Source organism: Canis lupus, chromosome 22, assembly GCF_048164855.1.
Source record: "Canis lupus baileyi chromosome 22, mCanLup2.hap1, whole genome shotgun sequence".
NCBI classification, from domain to species: domain Eukaryota; kingdom Metazoa; phylum Chordata; class Mammalia; order Carnivora; family Canidae; genus Canis; species Canis lupus.
This window is the reverse complement of record NC_132859.1, coordinates 17,798,156-17,817,824: the sequence shown is the minus strand read 5'-3', so window position 1 is coordinate 17,817,824 and position 19,669 is coordinate 17,798,156. Positions and strand designations below refer to the sequence as shown.

The 19,669-nt window shown below is 35.9% G+C and overlaps 1 protein-coding gene and 1 pseudogene across 10 annotated transcripts in view; both read right to left on the bottom strand.

Annotated features, from left to right (window-relative positions):
- The window catches only part of CEP70 (centrosomal protein 70), a 119,850-nt gene that overhangs the window by 66,435 nt on the left and 33,746 nt on the right, over window positions 1-19,669 (bottom strand). For all 10 annotated transcript variants that reach the window (XR_012014878.1, XR_012014877.1, XR_012014879.1 and 7 more), the window contains 2 exons: window positions 6,950-7,119; window positions 1,361-1,417 (listed from right to left, as the gene is read on the bottom strand). Coding sequence is in view for 7 of the 10 variants with exons in the window: in XM_072792553.1 (XP_072648654.1) it covers window positions 1,361-1,417; window positions 6,950-7,119 (227 nt within the window). In the remaining 3 variants the exon portion in view is untranslated. The remainder of the gene's footprint in view (window positions 1-1,360; window positions 1,418-6,949; window positions 7,120-19,669) is intronic.
- On the bottom strand, window positions 15,482-16,205 carry LOC140613954 (putative acidic leucine-rich nuclear phosphoprotein 32 family member C; annotated as a pseudogene).

The following is a 19,669-nucleotide window of genomic DNA, read 5'->3' as shown; positions in this document are numbered from 1 at the left end:
GTTTTTTAATCTATTACTTTTCTTAATTATTAATGTGTTTACATTTTACTCCTTTACTAGATTGTAGAATCTTAGTTAGAATGTAAGAACTATATCCAAATCTTGGTCTCATCTCTGTAGAATCTCACAGCATGCCTATTATTTAAAAGGCACAGTTTTGGGATTCCTGGGTGGCTCAGTGGTTGAGCGTCTGCCTTTGACTCAGGGCGTGACCCTGGAGTCCCAGGATCAAGTCCCACATCAGGCTCCCTGCATGAAGCCTCCTTCTCCCTCTGCCTATGTCTCTGCCTCTCTCTCTCTCTCTGTCTCTCATGAATCAATCAATAAATAAAATCTTAAAAAAAAAAAAAGAGTTTCACTTGGAAATCAGGAGGTCTCTGAAGATACTTGATATAATGCTACTTTCTGAGTAGAATGAAACAAGGAATTGCTCTATCATTAGTTGTTCTCTTCTTGTCTTTTGCTCCTCCTTTTTTTCACTTCTTTCTCCCTTCTATTCTGGCTTTTTTGTTGGTGGGGTTTTTTGTTTTGTTTTTTTGTTGTTGTTGTTGTCATTTTAGAGTCCTCAAGGTGCTAGGAGGAATCAGCAACCAGCACAGCTCTGCCACTGGTCCTGCTGTGTTTCTGGAAAGTCATTATTCTTGGGGCAAGAATACAAGATGTACACCTGACAAAAGTGGAGAATTTATCTGCATTGTTTATTATGGTTTCCTAAGTACCTAAAAAAAACATAGCACAAGGTAGGTGCTCAAATAAATAACTGTTAAAAGAATTATTCCATCTATAAACAAGGAGACAAAACAGCTGTTTTAATGACCTTAAAATAGTTTAGATTATTTGGCTTTAGATATCCCTCAGTTATTTTAGGTTAGTCAAAGACTATTATCTTTACCTTCACTTTTAATTTTTTTTATCAGAAATGACAAGTGTGTTTTACTCTATATGTTTGATTTTTCACAATGACATTTTTTTTATCTCATATAAATCTGCATACTAATTATGTTGCACTTTTGTAGACAGTCTAATCCTATGCACTCTGTGGATACACTCAGTAACTATCCAGTAGCTAGATGACATCAGTAGAACAAATTATAATGCTTCAACAAACTAAAATAAATACTATTTCTTCTTTGACAAATATTTTGGTGATTATTAAACATAAATATTTTAAAATAAATGCAACAGTACATTTTAACATAAAAAGTAAAACACAAACTTCAAGATCTTTATAAAAGAAAAAGAAATTCATAGTTACATATTAGGTAGATTTCCAAAGCATATTTAAAGTTTCAAAGACTATAAAAACTTTTGGTGTGATTCATGACTAACTTCAAAAACTGTAATAGAGGATTAGTCTTACCTTTGCTTTTGAAATTTTCTAATTTTAGATTCATAGTAATCAATTAGGCAAAGTAACCTAGAAAACAGGAGATAAACTGAATTTTCAAAATGTGGTATTGGACCATTTACTATACTATTCTCTCTATTTAATTTCCAATTACAGCAATAAAGGTACAGGTTATCTAGAAATTTTCTAAAAAATTTTAAGTGATTTTTGTCATAAGTATTATACTAAGCCATATATTTTAATTTTGAAGTATAGATTTTAAGGTAACCATGAAAATTATATCTCAACATATTAAATAAATATTTTCCTTGTCCCAGCAATTCTACCTCTAGCAATTGCTCCCACAGAAATATCTGATCAAACTTGGTACTCAAAATTAAGTCATTCACTGCACTGTTATTTACAAGAGTGAAAACCCAGAAACAATCTAAATGTTCTTCAATAAAAGTTAAATAATGACACATCCACTCTATAGAAAACAATGAAGCATAGAAGAAATAATGTAAATTTTCATATCCTAATAAAAACTGATAAGGAAAAAAAGTAATGTTACATAGCCAAATGTAGAGTATTGCTCTATTTTTGTTTTTAAAAAATAATTGTATGTGAGGTTGTATTTGTATTGAATAAGAACTCTGTGAGTTCAAGCGGGCGATAATACCATAACCTAGAGGATAGTTCTCGTTGTCACAAGAACTCGTTTGGGAGGGGGCAGGGTGCTAAAAGTTCATCAACAAACTGACAGCAGTACTAAACAATGAACCACCTCACTCAAAATGCCAATGGCACTCCTGTTGTTAAACACGAGGAAGGACACAAACCAAACTATTAAAAGGGGTTATAGGAGGGGTAAGCAGATATATTTTGCTTTACACACTTTTATATTGTTTGAACTTCTATAAACATGTACTGCTTTTGCAATTTAAAAATTCCTCAAGGGAAAAAATAACACTATATTTTCACATGTTATTCTTTTAAAATATACTATTTCTCCATCTTGGGAAACTTACTCATTTTTTCAGACCTAATTCAACCACTTGTGCTTTTAATATTAGAAGTTTCTGGATTATTCTTTCGCTCAATCTTTCTCCATCTCAACACATAACAGTTTTCATATTATCCTGTAAAGATGCTTTAATTTCCTTTATATCCTTCACAAGCCCTGTCACCCCTTACTCCTCCCTTACACTACCATTCCATCTCTATCTTTTCCCTCATAGAAAACTTCATTCATTTTGATTGTTACTGGATACCTTCAATAAACTTTTAGGGAGGACTTCACTGTGTGTCAAATGGAATTCTGAGGAAGACAGCAAGAAGGCAAACCTATAAACTGATGAGGCAGCAAGTATCACCTCTCCTCCTGAAATACTTTTGTTCTTTAGTTATCCTCAAATCCAAACGTAATTCCTGCCTACTTTCTTCCTTTATCTGAAATTTGAAAGTTCTATGGAGCTTGGCCCTTCTAACTGCAGGCCTGATATCTCTACACGGCTGATAGAAGGTGCCTAATCACACACCCATAAATGAATTCATCATCTTCCATCCCTCCTCCTCAAACCTAGCTTAGAATCTGGCTATTTTTGACTCCTGTCCTTCTTTCAGTATCTACAGCCAGTTAGTCTGGACAATTCCTGTCCATCTTTCCAATAGCTCTCCCTTCTTTTGGCCCTAATCCAGGCCTTAGCAATCTCCAACCTTGATTATTACAAGTGATTATTAACTTGTCTGTCTCTGGGTTTAATTTCTTTAATCAGAAATCCTGGGTTTTTTTTTTTTCCCCTGCTATACAATAAGCAGAACCCAAACTCTTCAGCCTGCAGTTTAAGCCCTTCAAAGCTTCAGCACACCTTTCCATAGCGTCTCCTAAAATACTCATCACCATCATCTGTGCACTCTATGCTCCAAACCTCTTTGACTACTTGGACTACTTGCTATTCTCAAATATATTCAGTTTTCCTGCCATCATACTTCTCTAACTAAAATACCTTTCCCTCACCTCTACCTATTAAAATTCGATAGTGCCTAATAATGTAGTTTGTAAGTTATGACCTTCATAATGCCTTTCTGGTCATCCCCATCTTCCTCAAAGGAAACGAATCTCTCCTTCTGTCATGCCCACTTATTATCCTATGGGCTCCATCATTATAGCACATATCGCTATCGGTCTTATATTTTACTTATTTCAGTATGTGTCTATCTACCCAGCTAGACTATCAGATCCATAAATGGCAGGAAACATGATTTCACTCATCTGTATATGTTCTATATTGTTTTTCCCAATGCCTTTGTCACTTTTAACAATAACTGTAGTGGTTACAACTCATGCATTTCTGATAAGGTTAATTTACAATTTTTAAGTTCTGCGCCTCAAACTGAAAATTAGCTTTATTAAAAAATCAAATAAAGTATAGAATCTTTAGGTCATCAGACAAATTCACACCTGAATTATCTTGACTTTATATGGTACATGGTAAGTTCTCTCAATGCTTCTCTTTCTCTCGCTGACTCACTCAAATTGGCTGGGTTTTGTACTTGTTTTTCATTCCCTTTCCTCCATCTTTCTTACTCCCCTACTTCTCCCACTGTAATTGTCTCTCTTCTTTTGGTTCTTCCTTACACTTATTTTTTCTTTCTCTGCTTCTCTCTTTTTAAATTTATTCACATCTATCTCTGTTTTTATATTTTAATTTCAATTTTTATTTTTTAAAGATTTATTTATTTATTTATTTATTTATTTATTTATTTATTTATTTATTCATGAGAGATAAGAGAGAGAGTGAGGCAGAGATACAGGCAGAGGGAGAAGCAGGCTCCATGCAGGGAGCTTGACTAGGACTCAATCCCAGGTCTCCAGGATCAGGCCCTGGGCTGAAGGCAGCACTAAACTGCTGAGCCACCCGGGCTGCCCTTAATTTCAATTTTTAAATTTTTGTCCTTGTTCTTCCTTCAAAAGGATGAAAATTATATATGTGTGTATTATTTCTTAAATAATTATCAAAATCTATAGTCTTAACTTGTTTTTAAGTTGCATAAGACCTCATTTATTTTTATAGCAAAATAAAAATACCTAGTTAGTAAAGACTCCCAATCCTACTATGTAAATACTTAAGACTAGTTAGGATGTAGTTTATTCTATTAAGTGAAAAAAACATGGTGTATCTTTTATACAAAACAGGGAAATAGGGCAGCCCAGGTGGCTCAGTGGTTTAGCGCCTGCCTTCTGCCCAGGGTGTGATCCTGGAGTCCCGGGGTTGAGTCCCACGTCGGGCTCCCTGCATGGAGCCTACTTCTCCCTCTGCCTGTGTCTCTGCCTCTCTCTCTCTCTCTCTCCATTCCCCTCGCCCCCCGCCCCGGGGTCTCTCATGAATAAATAAATTAAAAAATAAATAAATAACACTAGACATTTAGAATTACCTATAGCAGAAAGGAATAGGGTCAAGGGGACAGAAATGAAAACACAACTCTTCTGAATACAAATGATTAGCTTTTACATTGGAATCACATTGATGTCTTACATATTCAAATGTAAACGGAAAACAAAGTAATCCCTAACCATTGAAGAAAATTGAAACAAACCTAACTGTACGTTAATTTGGTGATACAAACATACAAATAAATATTTCAAGATATTTTTGAACACTGACGTACTATTGATGTCAAAGATAATTGCAGGGACGCCTGAGAGGCTCAGTGGTTGAGCACCTGCCTTCAGCTCAGGTCATGATCCTGGGATCCGGGAATCAAGTCCTGCATCAGGCTCCCTCCGGAGAGCCTGCTTCTCCCCCACCTATGTCTTTGCCTCTCTCTGTTTGTCTCTCATGAATAAATAAATAAAATCTTAAAAAAAAAGATAATTGTAAAGAAATTTAAATTTCATAGATTTATTGTTAGCAGTAATTCTAGTATTATTTTGAAGCTATTTTTATATGATATATAATAAATAATTATATTGTTCTTAGGAATAAGGAGTTTTAGTATAAAAGGAAAGTTACAAATGTAGAATCAGAGGGGTTTTTTTGTTTTTTTATTTTTAAAGATTTTATTTATTTATTCATGAGAGACACAAAGAGAGAGAGGCACAGGCACAGACAGCGGGAGAAGCAGGGTCCATGCAGGGATCCTGACATGGGACCCGATCCTGGGTCTCCAGGATCACACCTTGGGCTGAAGGCGGCGCTAAACCACGGAGCCACCCAGGCTGCCCTAGAATCAGAGTTTAAATAAAAATCCTGGAATGTGGGATCCCTGGGTGGCGCAGCGGTTTGGCACCTGCCTTTGGTCCAGGGCGCGATCCTGGAGACCTGGGATCGAATCCCACATCAGGCTCCCGGTGCATGGAGCCTGCTTCTCCCTCTGCCTATGTCTCTGCCTCTCTCTCTCTCTCTCTCTCTCTCTCTGTGACTATCATAAATAAATTTAAAAAAATTTTAAAAAAATCCTGGAATGTTAACTTCAGCTGGAAAAAAAATTAATGATTTTTTCCCAAAAATATACATAACTCTTTGTACTCTTCACTAAAAAGTCCTAAAATCAATAACAACACAATAAACATTATAAGCATGACAAGCAACCCCAACACCCATACTGTGGCCTCTAAAAACCATCCCTGGCTAAAAGAAATGTCTAATTAATCTTAAATTTAATTTAGTTAATTCTGGTTGTTTAGTGTTAGCTTTAACAAATATCTGGATTCATTCCCCAAAAGAGTTCTGAGGCAAAAAAAAAATGTATAGAATGTGCCTGCTCCCTAAAAGTAAGAAGTCTAACAAAGATTAATGAAGTTGAGTCAAAAGGGCATATAATACCAGTATGAAAAAGTTCCCACTGGCCAAAGACAGAATAATATGATCATTAAAATTGAAAAAAGACAGACAGCCACAAACAAAAAATCATGTTGCTTATCACTAGAAATCATAAGGGCATCAACTCCTTACTCTAAAAAGTGGGATTAAAATGAACGAACTGAGTATTAATTCTACCTTCCCTGTAACAAACCACATAGAACAACCAAATAGCCCCTAGTCAATAGCAAATTTTCTTTTTAATGGAAGAATTCCAGAAAAAAAAAATTTAAAGGAACAGCAGAATTAAAAAATCACCATTTTGCAAAATCACCAATTGCATGAAACCATTAGATGAAGAGATGATGGGCCATTTCATAGAGGAAGGATCAGATTACTATTTAACCCTCTGAACAATCTTATTAACATCCTTAAAAGTAAGTCAGCTAGACAATATGTGCCTCCTGATATGTTACAATCACACATTACATTAGAAGCACACATTACCACTTATGAAGTATTTTGCCCAAAATATTTGTATCTGAATTTAGCCCCAACTTCTAATTTAGAGAAATACAGGAAACAGAAGAATAAGTGATACGATAAGGAAAAAAAATCTAGCAAGAACTTCTCGAGGCTAAATGACCAGTTTCTTCAATAACTTAATCACGTTTTAGGTGGAGTGGGGGGGGGAGGGCAGAGAAAAGGGGGAGGAAGACTCCTCCAGTTTATAAGAGATATATCCACTGCCAAGATAAAATGTTTTAAAAAATGACAATGAATCTAGCTACATATCAATTTATGTAGAAAACATTACTGTCTATCCAAGACGGTATGAGGAACTCTTTTGCAGAGATAAGCAAATACTCTGTTTTGAGTGACAACGCGCTCTTCGTCCTCCTTTGTTAATCTATAGATATCCTTTTGCAAAGAAGTAATAATCTCTTGTTGCTCCATTCGTTTTTTCTTATAATGATGACATTTTGCCTGTAAGAAATTTTTCAAACAACATAATTATGATATGTACATCTAGGACATGGTATCCTAATAATATTGTACACAAAGCCATCTTCACAGTTTCTATTGAGATGCTTCATTCAAGAATTTCAAGAGCTGTTTTTAAATGGGTGCAAGCTCCAAGGACATTAATAAGTCATAAACACAAAAATATAACAAGTAAAATAGGGAAAATATGGTTTATAATCAATCACATGCATTTACTTATTTTGTAATAAGGAACTCCATAAAACAGACATAATTTCATGTACAGGTTTAGGTGAAAATAATAATCAGGAAAGGACCAATATTAAGGATGTTAAAAACAACTAGGATTTAAAATTCAGATTCTTAAGTGATCAATGATAATTCAGGATTTCAGATAGTTTGATCCACTTAGACATTCATGCAATATGGGAGACAGCAAACTCAGAGTACTCCCTAAATCAGGATTTGTTATTAAGCAATAATATATACCCCAAGATTTATACAAAGGTTTTAGACACTATCTTCCTTGTCCTCAATGAAATATCACTGGTCTGGTTTTCCTTTATTCCCTAGCTTCAATCCTTCAATGTCCCTCGATAGTTCATTATCAAGAGCACCATCACTATTGTTATTAATATACTTTTAAAAAATTAAGCTCAGTGAGAAAGCCCATCCCCATCTAATCTGCATTTTCAGAAGAGAATGCTTTGTCTAAGCACATGTTCACCTGCACAGTGTCAAGTTTACGGAGACTTAGATAACCTCAAGGGGGAAAGGAGATTCAGCTTCTGATACCACAATATCTCCCAATAACCACTGATCATCTCCTCAGCCCCAATCTGGAAGTCAGGTATTTGCTGTACAGCCATGTGACATGGGTCTCTGTTCCACCTCTATCTATACATTAGCCCTAAAACTGGAACTAATAATTCAGTTTTGTAGGGTTGCAAGTTTTAGAGCAATATACAAGAATCAACTATATTTTGCCTAAGTCTTTCCATGAGGCCAACACTACCCTGAACAACACAAGAAAAGAGAACCACAAACCAATGTCCCTTATAAACAAACACTAATGCAGATAATTTCCAACAAAATACTTGCAAACCAAATTCAGCAGCATATTAAAAGGACTGTATACCAAGACCAAGTAAGATTTATTCCTGGAATGTAAGAATGACTCAACATATGAAAAAAACCAATGTAATACACCACAGTAACAGAATGGAGACAAAAACATATGATCATCTCAACTGATACAGAAAAAGCATTTGGCAAAATTCAATACCTTTCATGATAAAAACACTCAAGAAACTAGGAATAAAAGCCACTTATGAAAAGTTCATAGTGAGCCTCATACTCAATAGTGAAAGACTGAAAGCTTTTCCTCTAAGATCAGAAACACGGCAGGATGCCTGCATTTGTTACTTGTATTCCACATAGTACCAGAAGTCCTAGTCAGAGACATCACCCAAGAAAGAGAAATAAAAGGCAACCATTTTGGAAAGAAGTAAAATTATATTTGCAGATGATCTTATGTGTAGAAAACCTTAAGTGTCCACAAAAAGAAACTTGTTAGAATAAATGAATTCAGCAAAGTAGCAGAATACAAAATCAACACAGAAAAATCAATTGCATTTCTATAAACTAACAATGTACAATACAAAATGGAAATCAAGAAAACAATTCCAGGGGCACCTGGGTGGCTCAGTCAGTTAAGCATACAACTCATGATTTCAGATCAGGTCATGACCTCAGGGTTGTGGGTTTGAGCCCCATGTAGGGCTCCACGTTCAATGGGAAGTCTGCTTCAGATCTCTCTCTCCCAGGGCCCCTCACCACCGCCCCCTCTCTGTGCGCTCTCTCTCTCAGAATACATAAATAAATCTTTAAAAAACACACACGTATAATTCCATTTACAATAGCATCAAAAAGAATAACATAGAAATAAACCAAGAAGTCAGAAGACTTATACACTGAAAATTACAAAAGGTTGCTGAAGGAAAGTAAAGAAGACAAAAATGAATGGAAAGATATTCTCTATTTCACACTGCAAGACTTAATATTGCTAAGAGATAAATACTACTCAAAATGATCTACAGATTCAATGTGATCCCTATCAAAATCCCAATGACTTTTTTTTGCAGAAACAGAAAAATCTGTCCTAAAATTCATATGGAATCTCGAGGGACCTCATATAGCCAAAACAACCTTGAAAAGGAACAAAGTTAAAGCTCTTATACTTCCTAATTTCAAAGCTTACTACAAAATTACAGTAATCAAAACAGTGTGATACTGGTATAAAGACAGATGTATATACTAATGGAGTAGAATGGAGAGCCCAAAAGTAATCCTGTGGATGTATGATGGACTTATTTTCATCAAGGGTACCCAGACGATCCAATGGGAAAAGAATAGGCTTTGTTCAACAAATAATGTTGGGAAAATTGGATATCTACATGCAAAAGAATGAAGTTGGACTCTTATCTAATACCATACATCAAAAAATTAACTTAAAATGGATCAAGGATCTAAATATAAGAAATAATATTTTAAAATTCTGAGAAGGGGCAGCCCCGGTTTAGCGCCGCCTGCAGCCCAGGGCATGATCCTGGAGTCCCGGGATCGAGTCCCGTGTCAGGCTCTCTGCATGGAGCCTGCTTCTCCCTCTGCCTGTGTCTCTGCCTCTCTCTCTCTCTCTGCATCTCTATGAATAAATAAATAAAATCTTAAAAAAAAATAAAAATAAAATTCTGAGAAGAAAACATCAGATAAAAGCTTCATGACACTGGATTTGGCAATCATTTCTTGGATAGGACACAAAAAAGCACAAACAAGAGAAAAAAATAAGCATGTTGAACTTTATCAAAATTTAAAATGTTTGTGTATCAAAGGACACTATCAACAGAGTAAAATGACAACCCACAATATGAGTAAATATTTTCAAATATTATATGATAAGGAGTCAGTATCCATAATAAAGAACTCTAACAACTCAACAAAATCCAATTCAAAAACAAGGACCTGAATAGACATTTTTCTAAAAAAACATATACAAATGACCAATAAGCACATGAAAGATGCTCAACATCGCTGACCATTAGGAAAATGCAAATCAACACCAGAATGAGATACCTCTTTATACCCACTAGTATGGCTATTATTGAAAACACAACAAAATAGGAAATAACAAGTGTCAGTAAAGATGTGGAGAAATTGAAACTCTTATGCATTGCTAGTGGAAATGTAAAATGGTGCAGCCACTCCAGAGAATATATTGCAGCTCCTCAAAAAATCAAGCATAAAATTACTATATGACCAACTAATTCCATTTCTAGATAAATACCCAAAAGAACTGAAAGCAGGGAGTTGAACAGCCATTTGTATAACCACATTCATAGCAGCATTATTCAAAATAGCCAAAGGTGAAAACAATCCAAGTATATACTGATGGATGAATGGATAAACAAAATGTGGTATATATACACAAAAGAATGTTATCTAGGCTTTAAAAAGAAATTCCAACATGTAGAGTATGCAACATGGATAAATCTTGAAAATATTTTGCTAAAATGAATGTCAGTCACAAAAGAATATTTTTTTAAAGATTTTATTTATTTAAGAGAGAGCACATGATCAGGGAGGAGACGGAAAGGAAGAAGCAGACTCCTCGCTGGAACTCCATCCCAGGACCCCAATATCATGACCTGAGCCAAAGGCAGATGCTTAGCCGAGTGAGCCACCCAGGCACCCCAACAAAAGGACAAATACTGTATCATTCCACGTATATGAGGCATATACCGTAGTCAAACAAGACAGAAAGTAGAATGGTGCTTGCCAAGAGTTGCAGGGATCAAAGAATGAAGAGTTACTATTTAATGAGTACAGAGTTTCAATTTGGGAAGACGAAAAAAGTTCTGTAGGTGGATGGTAAGGACAGACGCACAACATTAATGGATTTAATATCACTGAAGTGTATACTTTAAAATGGTAAATTTTATGTTATGTATAATTTACCACAAGAGAAAAAGGGGAAAAAATCTACTTATCTGTATATATTAGCAACAAACAGTAAGAAATGAAACAGAAAATTGGAGCATCTGGCTGGCTCAGTCAAAAGAGCTCTAAGGGTCATGAGTTTGAGCCCCATATTGGGTGTAGAGATTACTTTAAAAAAATCTTAGGGGCACGTGGGTGGCTCACCTGGTTAAGTGTCTGCCTTCAGCTCAGGTCATAATCTCAAGGCCCTGGGATTGAGCCCCACATTGCTGAGCAGGGAGCCTACTTCTCTCGCTCCCTCTTGCCACTCCCCATGCTGTGCTCTCTCTCAAATAAAATCTTTAAAAAAAATGTTTTTAAATAAACTAAGTAGAAAATACAATAATTTATAATACCATTAAAATACTGAATACTTAGAGATAAATCTGATAAAGCATGGGAAAGACCAATGTACCCCAAATTACAAAACACTGCTGAGAGGGGAACCTGGGTGGCTCAGTCTGTTAAGGGTCCACTCTTGATCTCAGCCCAGGTCTTTTTTTTTTTTTAAGATTTTATTTATTTATTCATAAGAGACACAGAGAGAGAGAGGTAGGGACATAGGCAGAGGGAGAAGCAGGCTCCTCACGGGGAAGCCCAATGCAAGACTCAATCCCAGATTCCTGAAATCACGACCTGAGCCAAAGGCAGATGCTCACACCACTGAGCCACCCAGGCATCCCTTAGCCCAGGTCTTTATCTCAGAGTCCTGAGCTCAAGCCCTGTGTAGGACAACAACAAAATAAAACAAAACAACATTGCCGAGAAATTAAAGACCTAAACAAATATTGTGTTCATAATAAAAAATATGTTCATGGATCACAACATTCATTATTGCTAAGATGCCATTCTCCCCAAATGGATTCAATGTAATAATGTATTCAATAAAATATCAGCAGGCTTTTCTTTTTTTTTGTAGAAATCAACAAGCTAATTAGAAAATTCACACAGAAATGCAAAAAGACCTAAAATAGCCAAAACAACATTGATAAAGAAAAATGTAAAAGGCTTATACTGTCTGATTACAAGACTAACAGTAATCAAAACAGTGTGGTACTTCCAAAAATGACAGATACATATATCAATGAAACAGAGTCCAGAAGTAGACGCACACATACAAAAGCTGATTTTCACCAAAGTACAAAGCAATCTGGTAGAGAAAAGATACTCTTTTTAACAAATGGTAAGACAACTGGGTACGGTGACCTTGGACTAGGCACTATCTTTTTAGATAGAAGCCAAAATTATGATTCATTTTTTAAAAACTGATAGATTGAACTTCATCAAAATTAGGAAAAACACTGAAAAATGAAGATAAGTCACAGGCAATTTCTTAAAAAGCTAAATATATACTTACCATACAACTCAGCAATTAGAGTCTTAGGTATCTACTAAAGAGAAATGTATCTACTACTAAAGAGAAATGAAAGCATATGTTTATAGAAAGAGTTGAACACAAGTACAGGTAAATACATCGTGGTATATCCAATACAGTGGAATACTTTATTATGAGTAATAAAAAAAAGAATTAACTGTTGACACATCCAACAATATGAATGAATCTTGAAATAATTATGTTGAGTGAAAGACAACTAGGTATCAATGATTTTGATACAGTAGGTAGATACCAGCTGGTAGCAAAGATAGTGGTGAAAAGTGCTTACATAGTTTCCCACCTCCCAGGGCTATCAGATAAAGAACAGCAGTTGCAAATATGCATTTGCCTTTCCAGCCTGTATGTTCATTATATTTACACTGTGGTTTCGACTCTTACTGTCCTGTAGGGGAAGATGGTTGTGACAGTTCTGGTAAGAATCTTGTAGGATCAAAAACCTCCCCTCCCTACCAGTAGGAGTCCTTTAGGTGACTGGAAACCACCTCAGTTCGAGACCACTCTATGACCCATAACTTATGCAAACATAAAAAGACACTCTCCCTCCTCCTGTGTCTCTGCCTCTCTCTCTCTCTCTCTCTCTCTCTCTCTCTCTCTCTCTCATAAATAAATAAATAAATCTTAAAAAAAAAGAAAAGAAAAGACACCCCTAACTCCAGTGCAGTTACCCCCTATGGGCCTGCCTGCTCTCCCATCTTAAAAGTGTACTGTTCTTAATAAACTGCTTTGTGCTTGCTACTTTCCTTTGGCTGTCTTTAATTGGAGTGCTGATTCTCATACAAATCTTTTTTGGGAAACCCAAAAACCAAGATGACCTCCATTCACACAAATTCTATCACAAATAAATAAATCTTAAAAAAAAAAAAAAGAGTTTGGTGGCTTTACACTAAATGGTTTCAGTAATAAATAACAATTAGGGCAGAGTATGTAATTAGATTTTTTCCTGATTTTTAAAAATTTAAATAACAGGAAAGAATTATTTTGTTATTTCAATTTTCAGTAGTAACAAAACGTAGAGTCAATGAAAAGAGAGAATTGAAATATACAACAATAATACTAAATTGGAGAGGGGCAAAATTGTTTTGAGTGTTGCATCAGCATGGAATAAGGTAAAAATTACAAAGTAACACTAAATTTCTTTTTAAATGAAGTAGAGTTGATGTGCAATGTTACATTAGTTTCAGGCGAACACAATAATGCAACAATTCTATACTTTATACTATGCTCACCACAATTTTAGCTACCATTTGTCAGCACACAATGCTACTACATGCTATACCTTCCCTACCAGTACCTTTTATCCCCATGACTTATTCATTCCATAACTCCAAGCAAGTATCTCCCGCTCCCCTTCACCCATTTTGACTATCCCCCTCTGGCAACCATCAGTTTGTTCTTTGTATTTATGGGTGTTTCTACTTTTTGTTTATTCTTTTGTTTTGTTTTTTTTTTTCTTAAAGATTTTATTTATTTATTCATAGAGACTGAGAGAGAGAGAGAGAGAGAGAGAGAGGCAGAGACACAGGCAGAGGGAGAAGCAGGCATCATACAGAGAGCCCGACATGGGACTTGATCCGGGGTCTCCAGGATCACGACTGGGCTGCAGGCGGCGCTAAACCGCTGCGCCACTGGGGCTGCCCTCTTTTGTTTTTTAGATTCCACATATAAGTGAAATCATATGGTATTTATCTTTCTCCATCTGACTTAATACACTTAGCATAATACCCTCTAAGTCCATCCATGTTATTGCAAAAGGCAAGATCTCATTCATTTTTATAACTGAGTAACATATGTCACATCTTCTTTATCCATTTATCTATATCTATATCTATCTATATCTAATAGATGCTTGGGTTGCTTCCATATCTTGGCTATTGTAAGTAATTCTGCAATAAACACAGGAGTGCAGATATCTTTTCCTATTAGTGTTTTCATTTTCTTCAGGTAAATACTCAGTACTGGAATTACTGGGTCAGATGGCATTTCTATTTTTAGTTTTTTGAGGAATCTCCATTCTGGTTTTCACAGTGGTTGCACCAATTTACATTCCCAGCAACAGTGCAAGAGGGTTCCGTTTTCTCCACATTTTCAACACTTGTTATTTCTTGTCTTTTTGATTCTAGCCATTCTGACAAGCATAAGGTAGTATCTCCTTATGTTTTTTTTTTATTTGCATTTCCCTGATGATTAATGATGTTCAACATCTTTTCATGTGTTTCTTGACCATCTGTATGTATCCTTCTTTGGAAAAATGTCTATCCAGGTCCTTTGCCCATATTTTGATCGGATTCTTTGGGAGTTTTTTTGGTGTTGAGTTGTGTAAGTTCTTTATACATTTTGGATATTAACCCCTTGATGGATATATCATTTGCAAGTATCTTCTCCCATGCAGTAGGTTGTCTTTTCATTTTGTTGATGGTTCCCTTTGCTGTATGAAAGCTTTTTATTTTGATGTAGTCCCAAAAGTTCATTTTTACTTTGTTTCCCTTGCCTGAGGAGACATATCTAGGAAAATGTTCTAAGGCTGATGTCAATAAATTAGTGCCTATGCTTTCTTCCAGATTTATGGTTTCAGGTCTTAAATTTAGGTCTTTAATCCATTTTAAGTTTATTTTTATGTATGGTAGAAGAAAGTGGTCCAGTTTCATTCTTTTGTATGTAGCTGTTCAGTTTTCCCAGCATTGTTTATCAGACTTTTTCCCATTGCATAATTCTTGCAACCTTTGTCATAGATTGACTGACAATACAAATGTGGGCTTATTCCTGGGTTCCCTATTCATTTCCATTCATCACTGCTTTTTTTTTTCTTTCAATAAAAATAGCATTTTATTCCACTCCCTCCTGCCCTCCCTCCCCCTACGGCCTTCAGTACGCTTTTCCCCTCCCATTCTCACAGCAACATTACAATCAGAAAAAAATAAATCTCAGGGGATGGAATTTCAGAGGAGAGAGGAGATTATGGGTACAAAATCAAATCACAATAGGTATTTTTCAAAATAGATTATTCCATTTTAGTCATCATCTTCTCCCTTATCTTCAGGTTCTCTTTTTCAATTCTGACCCCTTTCTTCACCAAAATCTTCATTTCCTCATTAACTACTTCCCAGTCATCATAACCCTCTTTACCCTCTTCTCCTTCTTCCTCCTCGTCTTCCACTACCTGAGCATCTTCATCATATTCTTCCTCATACTTATCATCATCCAGGTCCTCCACATAACCCTCAGCATCTGAGTCAGGGGTCTCCCTGTCCTCCCAGCTGTAGCCATCGAGATACATGAGCTGCAGGAGGAGCTTCAGGTTGGTTATGTCACAACTGAAAAGGTGTGAACTCTTGAGGTTTTCTACTTTTCCAGTGGCTCTATTGTGCTGAGGTCTTTAATTTTGTTGCCACTTAAATTTAGATGAAGTTCAGATGCTTTTCTGCTAATACTTCCAGCCCCCCCTGAGATCTCTGTTATCACTTAGTTCAAGCTTCTAGGGTTTCTTTGGCAAATCTGTGACTGAAGTGAGGCCTACATTGATTATATTCCAGTTCTTCAAATTCATCTGTGAGGCCTTTGATTTTGCCTTCAATCAACTAGCAGTTGTTCAGGACAAGCTCTTCACATGAGAGGGTGTCCTGTTCCACAGCTCTAAATAAATCCATTTGTCCATGTCCATCTCTCACACTCTCTCTCTGGAAAGGCTCCAGTGTGCATAGAACTCAGTCAATCCATACCATACTACTTTGATCTGCAGGTTTGTAGCATTTGTTAAAATCTTGAATTATGATACCTCCAGCTTCGTTGTTCTTTCTCAAGATTGCTTTGGCTACCTAAGGTATTTTGTCATTGTATATCATTTTTAATATTATTTGTCCTAGTTCTGTCAAAATGTTATGGGTATTTTGATTGAGATTGCAACAAATCTGTAGATTGCTTTGGGTAGTATGGACATTTTAACAATATTTTAATTTTTCCAATCCACAAGCATGGAATATCTTACCATTTGTGTCATCTTCTATTTTTTTCATCAATGTTTTATGGTTTTCAGAGTGTAGGTCTTTTATCTCTTTGGTTAAGTTTATTCCTAGGTATTTTATTCTTTTTGATGCAATTGTAAATGCAATTTTTAACTTCTTTTTCTGCTACTTCATTATTAGTGTATAGAAACACAACCCATTTCTGTGAATTAATTATGTATCTTCCAACTTTACTGAATTCATTATTCCTTTTTTTTTTTTAGATTTTTATTTATTTATTCATAAGAGACCACAGAGAGGCAGAGACACAAGCAAAGAGAGAAGCAGATTCCCTGCAGGGAGCCCAATGTAGGACTTGATCCTAGGACTCCAGGATCACTCCCTGAGCTGAAGGCAGACACTCAACCACTGAGCCACCCAGGCGTTCCTCATTTATTATTACTAATAGTGTTCTGATAATCTTTTTTTTTTTTTTCTTGAGACAGAGATTGGGCGGGGAGGCAGAATGAGGGGGAGAGAACCTTAAGATGGCTCCAGGCCCAGTGGAAAGCCCAATGTCGGTTTTGATTTCACTATCCTGAGATCATGACCTGAGTTGGACACTTAACTGACTGAGCCACCCAGGTGCCTCTTGATAGAGTCTTTATATATTTTCTATGTATAGTTTCATTCATTTCTATGTAAAGTTTTACATATTTGCAAATAGTGACAATTTAACTTCTTCCTTACCAATATGGACACCTTTTATTTTTCTTGTTTGACTGCTGTGGCTAGGACTTCCAGTAGCAAGGTAACATTAGATTTTCAGAAGTCAAGAATACATATTTTGATCTGTGAAATAACCACTAAAAGAACAGTAAAAATCAGTTTACTGACCTATATATTCCCTATGAATAGCACCATCATTTTTGCAAAGAGGGAGAGTTATATCCTGATACAGATCACACTGACTTAAAACTAAAAAGTTATGTTTAGAAATTTGGAGAATGGGGATCCCTGGGTGGTGCAGCGGTTTGGCGGCTGCCTTTGGCCCAGGGCGCGATCCTGGAGACCCGGGATCGAATCCCACATCGGGCTCCCGGTGCATGGAGCCTGCTTCTCCCTCTGCCTGTGTCTCTGCCTCTCTCTCTGTGTGACTATCATAAATAAATAAAAATTAAAAAAAAAAAAAGAAAAGAAATTTGGAGAATGTAAGAGTTTATAAAACCATATCCAAAGAAGCCAACACACTGGTCTAAGTACAGAAAGAGAAAAACTGTACGGCAGAACATAAAAACTGCAAATATAATATCTTTTGGTTTCTACATTTCCCTAGCAATCTTTCCAAATGATTTCCTTAACTTCTCTGCCCTATACATACAAAATCAACATTTCCTTTCTCTCAACTGCAAAACAAGCAGCATTAAAGCATTCTAAAACTGGAAATAACTGTATGCTAAAATAAGAAGAATGTGCCATTAATGGTGAAATAAGTGTTTTCTGGAGGGCACTCCCCATCTTCTCCAAGAAAGCACAGATTGATTGGTATGAAACAGAATATGTGACTATTCTGTAATGGTATGGGACAATTAGCAACATCGTAGGGACAGTAATTCCTTGGGTTCGCCAATTTGTTACTACTCTATAAAAAGTACCCTTCAGGGGCTTAAAAACAAACAAACAAACAACTAATTTCAATTGATCAATTTAGCACAGACAGCCTTCCTCAACACCAAATGTCCACACCCTAGTTCTGATTCTGTCTGCCCCCTTCCATGGCAGACTGGAACATGAGACCTCCTCTGTACCATTTGTAAGCTATATAAAAAAATCTCTGGGACCTGAAATAGAAAGCTAATAATACCATAAGTCATTTATGACATATGAAACTACTTGGTGGAAAAATACAAGTCATCCCTTACCAATGAACCTTCAAGTAGCAGTTCTTTGCAGTCCCTAAAACTCTGGTAAATTCATATGTCCTATGTTCCAATAATTTAACTTTGTAATTATTTATATATCAATCTCTTTGAAGAGATAAACAGATACCTTCCTAGAAAGATAGCACTTGTATCCTCTACCTCAACTCCCACTGACAACCAAAGAACCAGCACCTTTACAACTCCTGCTGGCTGCTTTCTCACATTAGTAACTTGACGTGTTAAATGGTCTTGGGTTTCCACATGCCCTATATCTGAGAGAAAGTTCAAAATCAAATGCATATAGAAATATTTCCAAAATCCCTCCTCCTTTTAGAGAGATTTTTATAATTTTATAATGCTCCATTGATAAAGAAAGCTACCTAACAAAGCTAACCTAAAACATAACCTACAATAACAGTCTAATGGTAGAAAATTCTGTTGATTGATAAGTAATAAAAACAAATTTCGTTATCTGCTCTGGAGTTAAGATCAATACGAGCAGCTCTCCCACTGTGTACCCCAAGCTGGCAGCCTAAATGAGGGCAGAACACCAATGGCCACTGTCCTCATACCAGAACTCTCCATGGTTTCTAGCTGATTCTCTCTGACCCCAAAGGATTTTATATTAACTCATCTGATCCTTCTAACACTGTCAATATAAACTGAAGGGACATCTAGATTCTGCCTCATGAGTACTGGTCCCTTTCAGGCAGCCTAAACGCCTTGTGCAGTAGGTAAATACAATGTTCTGCCAATAAAACCACTTTAAGGATTTGATGTTCATAAAGATGTAATATTGTAAGGATCTGTAATAACTTCAACACTATCACTACAAAATATTTATTTTCTTCAAATTATAAAAAATTCTGTTTTAAAAATAACAGTTTTATAAAAGCAGGAAATTAAGCATTCAGTGTTACAATATTGTACTTCTCTAAAAAGTAACCAAACAACTTATAATCACAAAGCATATTCCATAAAAATGTTATGTAAATTTAGCTCAGTAACCCAAATATTAGAGCATCTACTATTATTAATAAAACAGGTACTCTTAGCCTAAATAAAACAGACAAAAATATTTGTCTTCATGCAGCTTACATTCTAACACAGGAGATACATAAAACAAATAAAGCACGTAGTATGTTAGTATGTTGTATGGTGATAAGAACTATGGATAAAATTTAAATCTGGAAAGGCAGTATGATGTGTAGAGGATGGAAATGGCAACCACAAGTAAAGTACTCAAGAAAGGAATCCCTGAG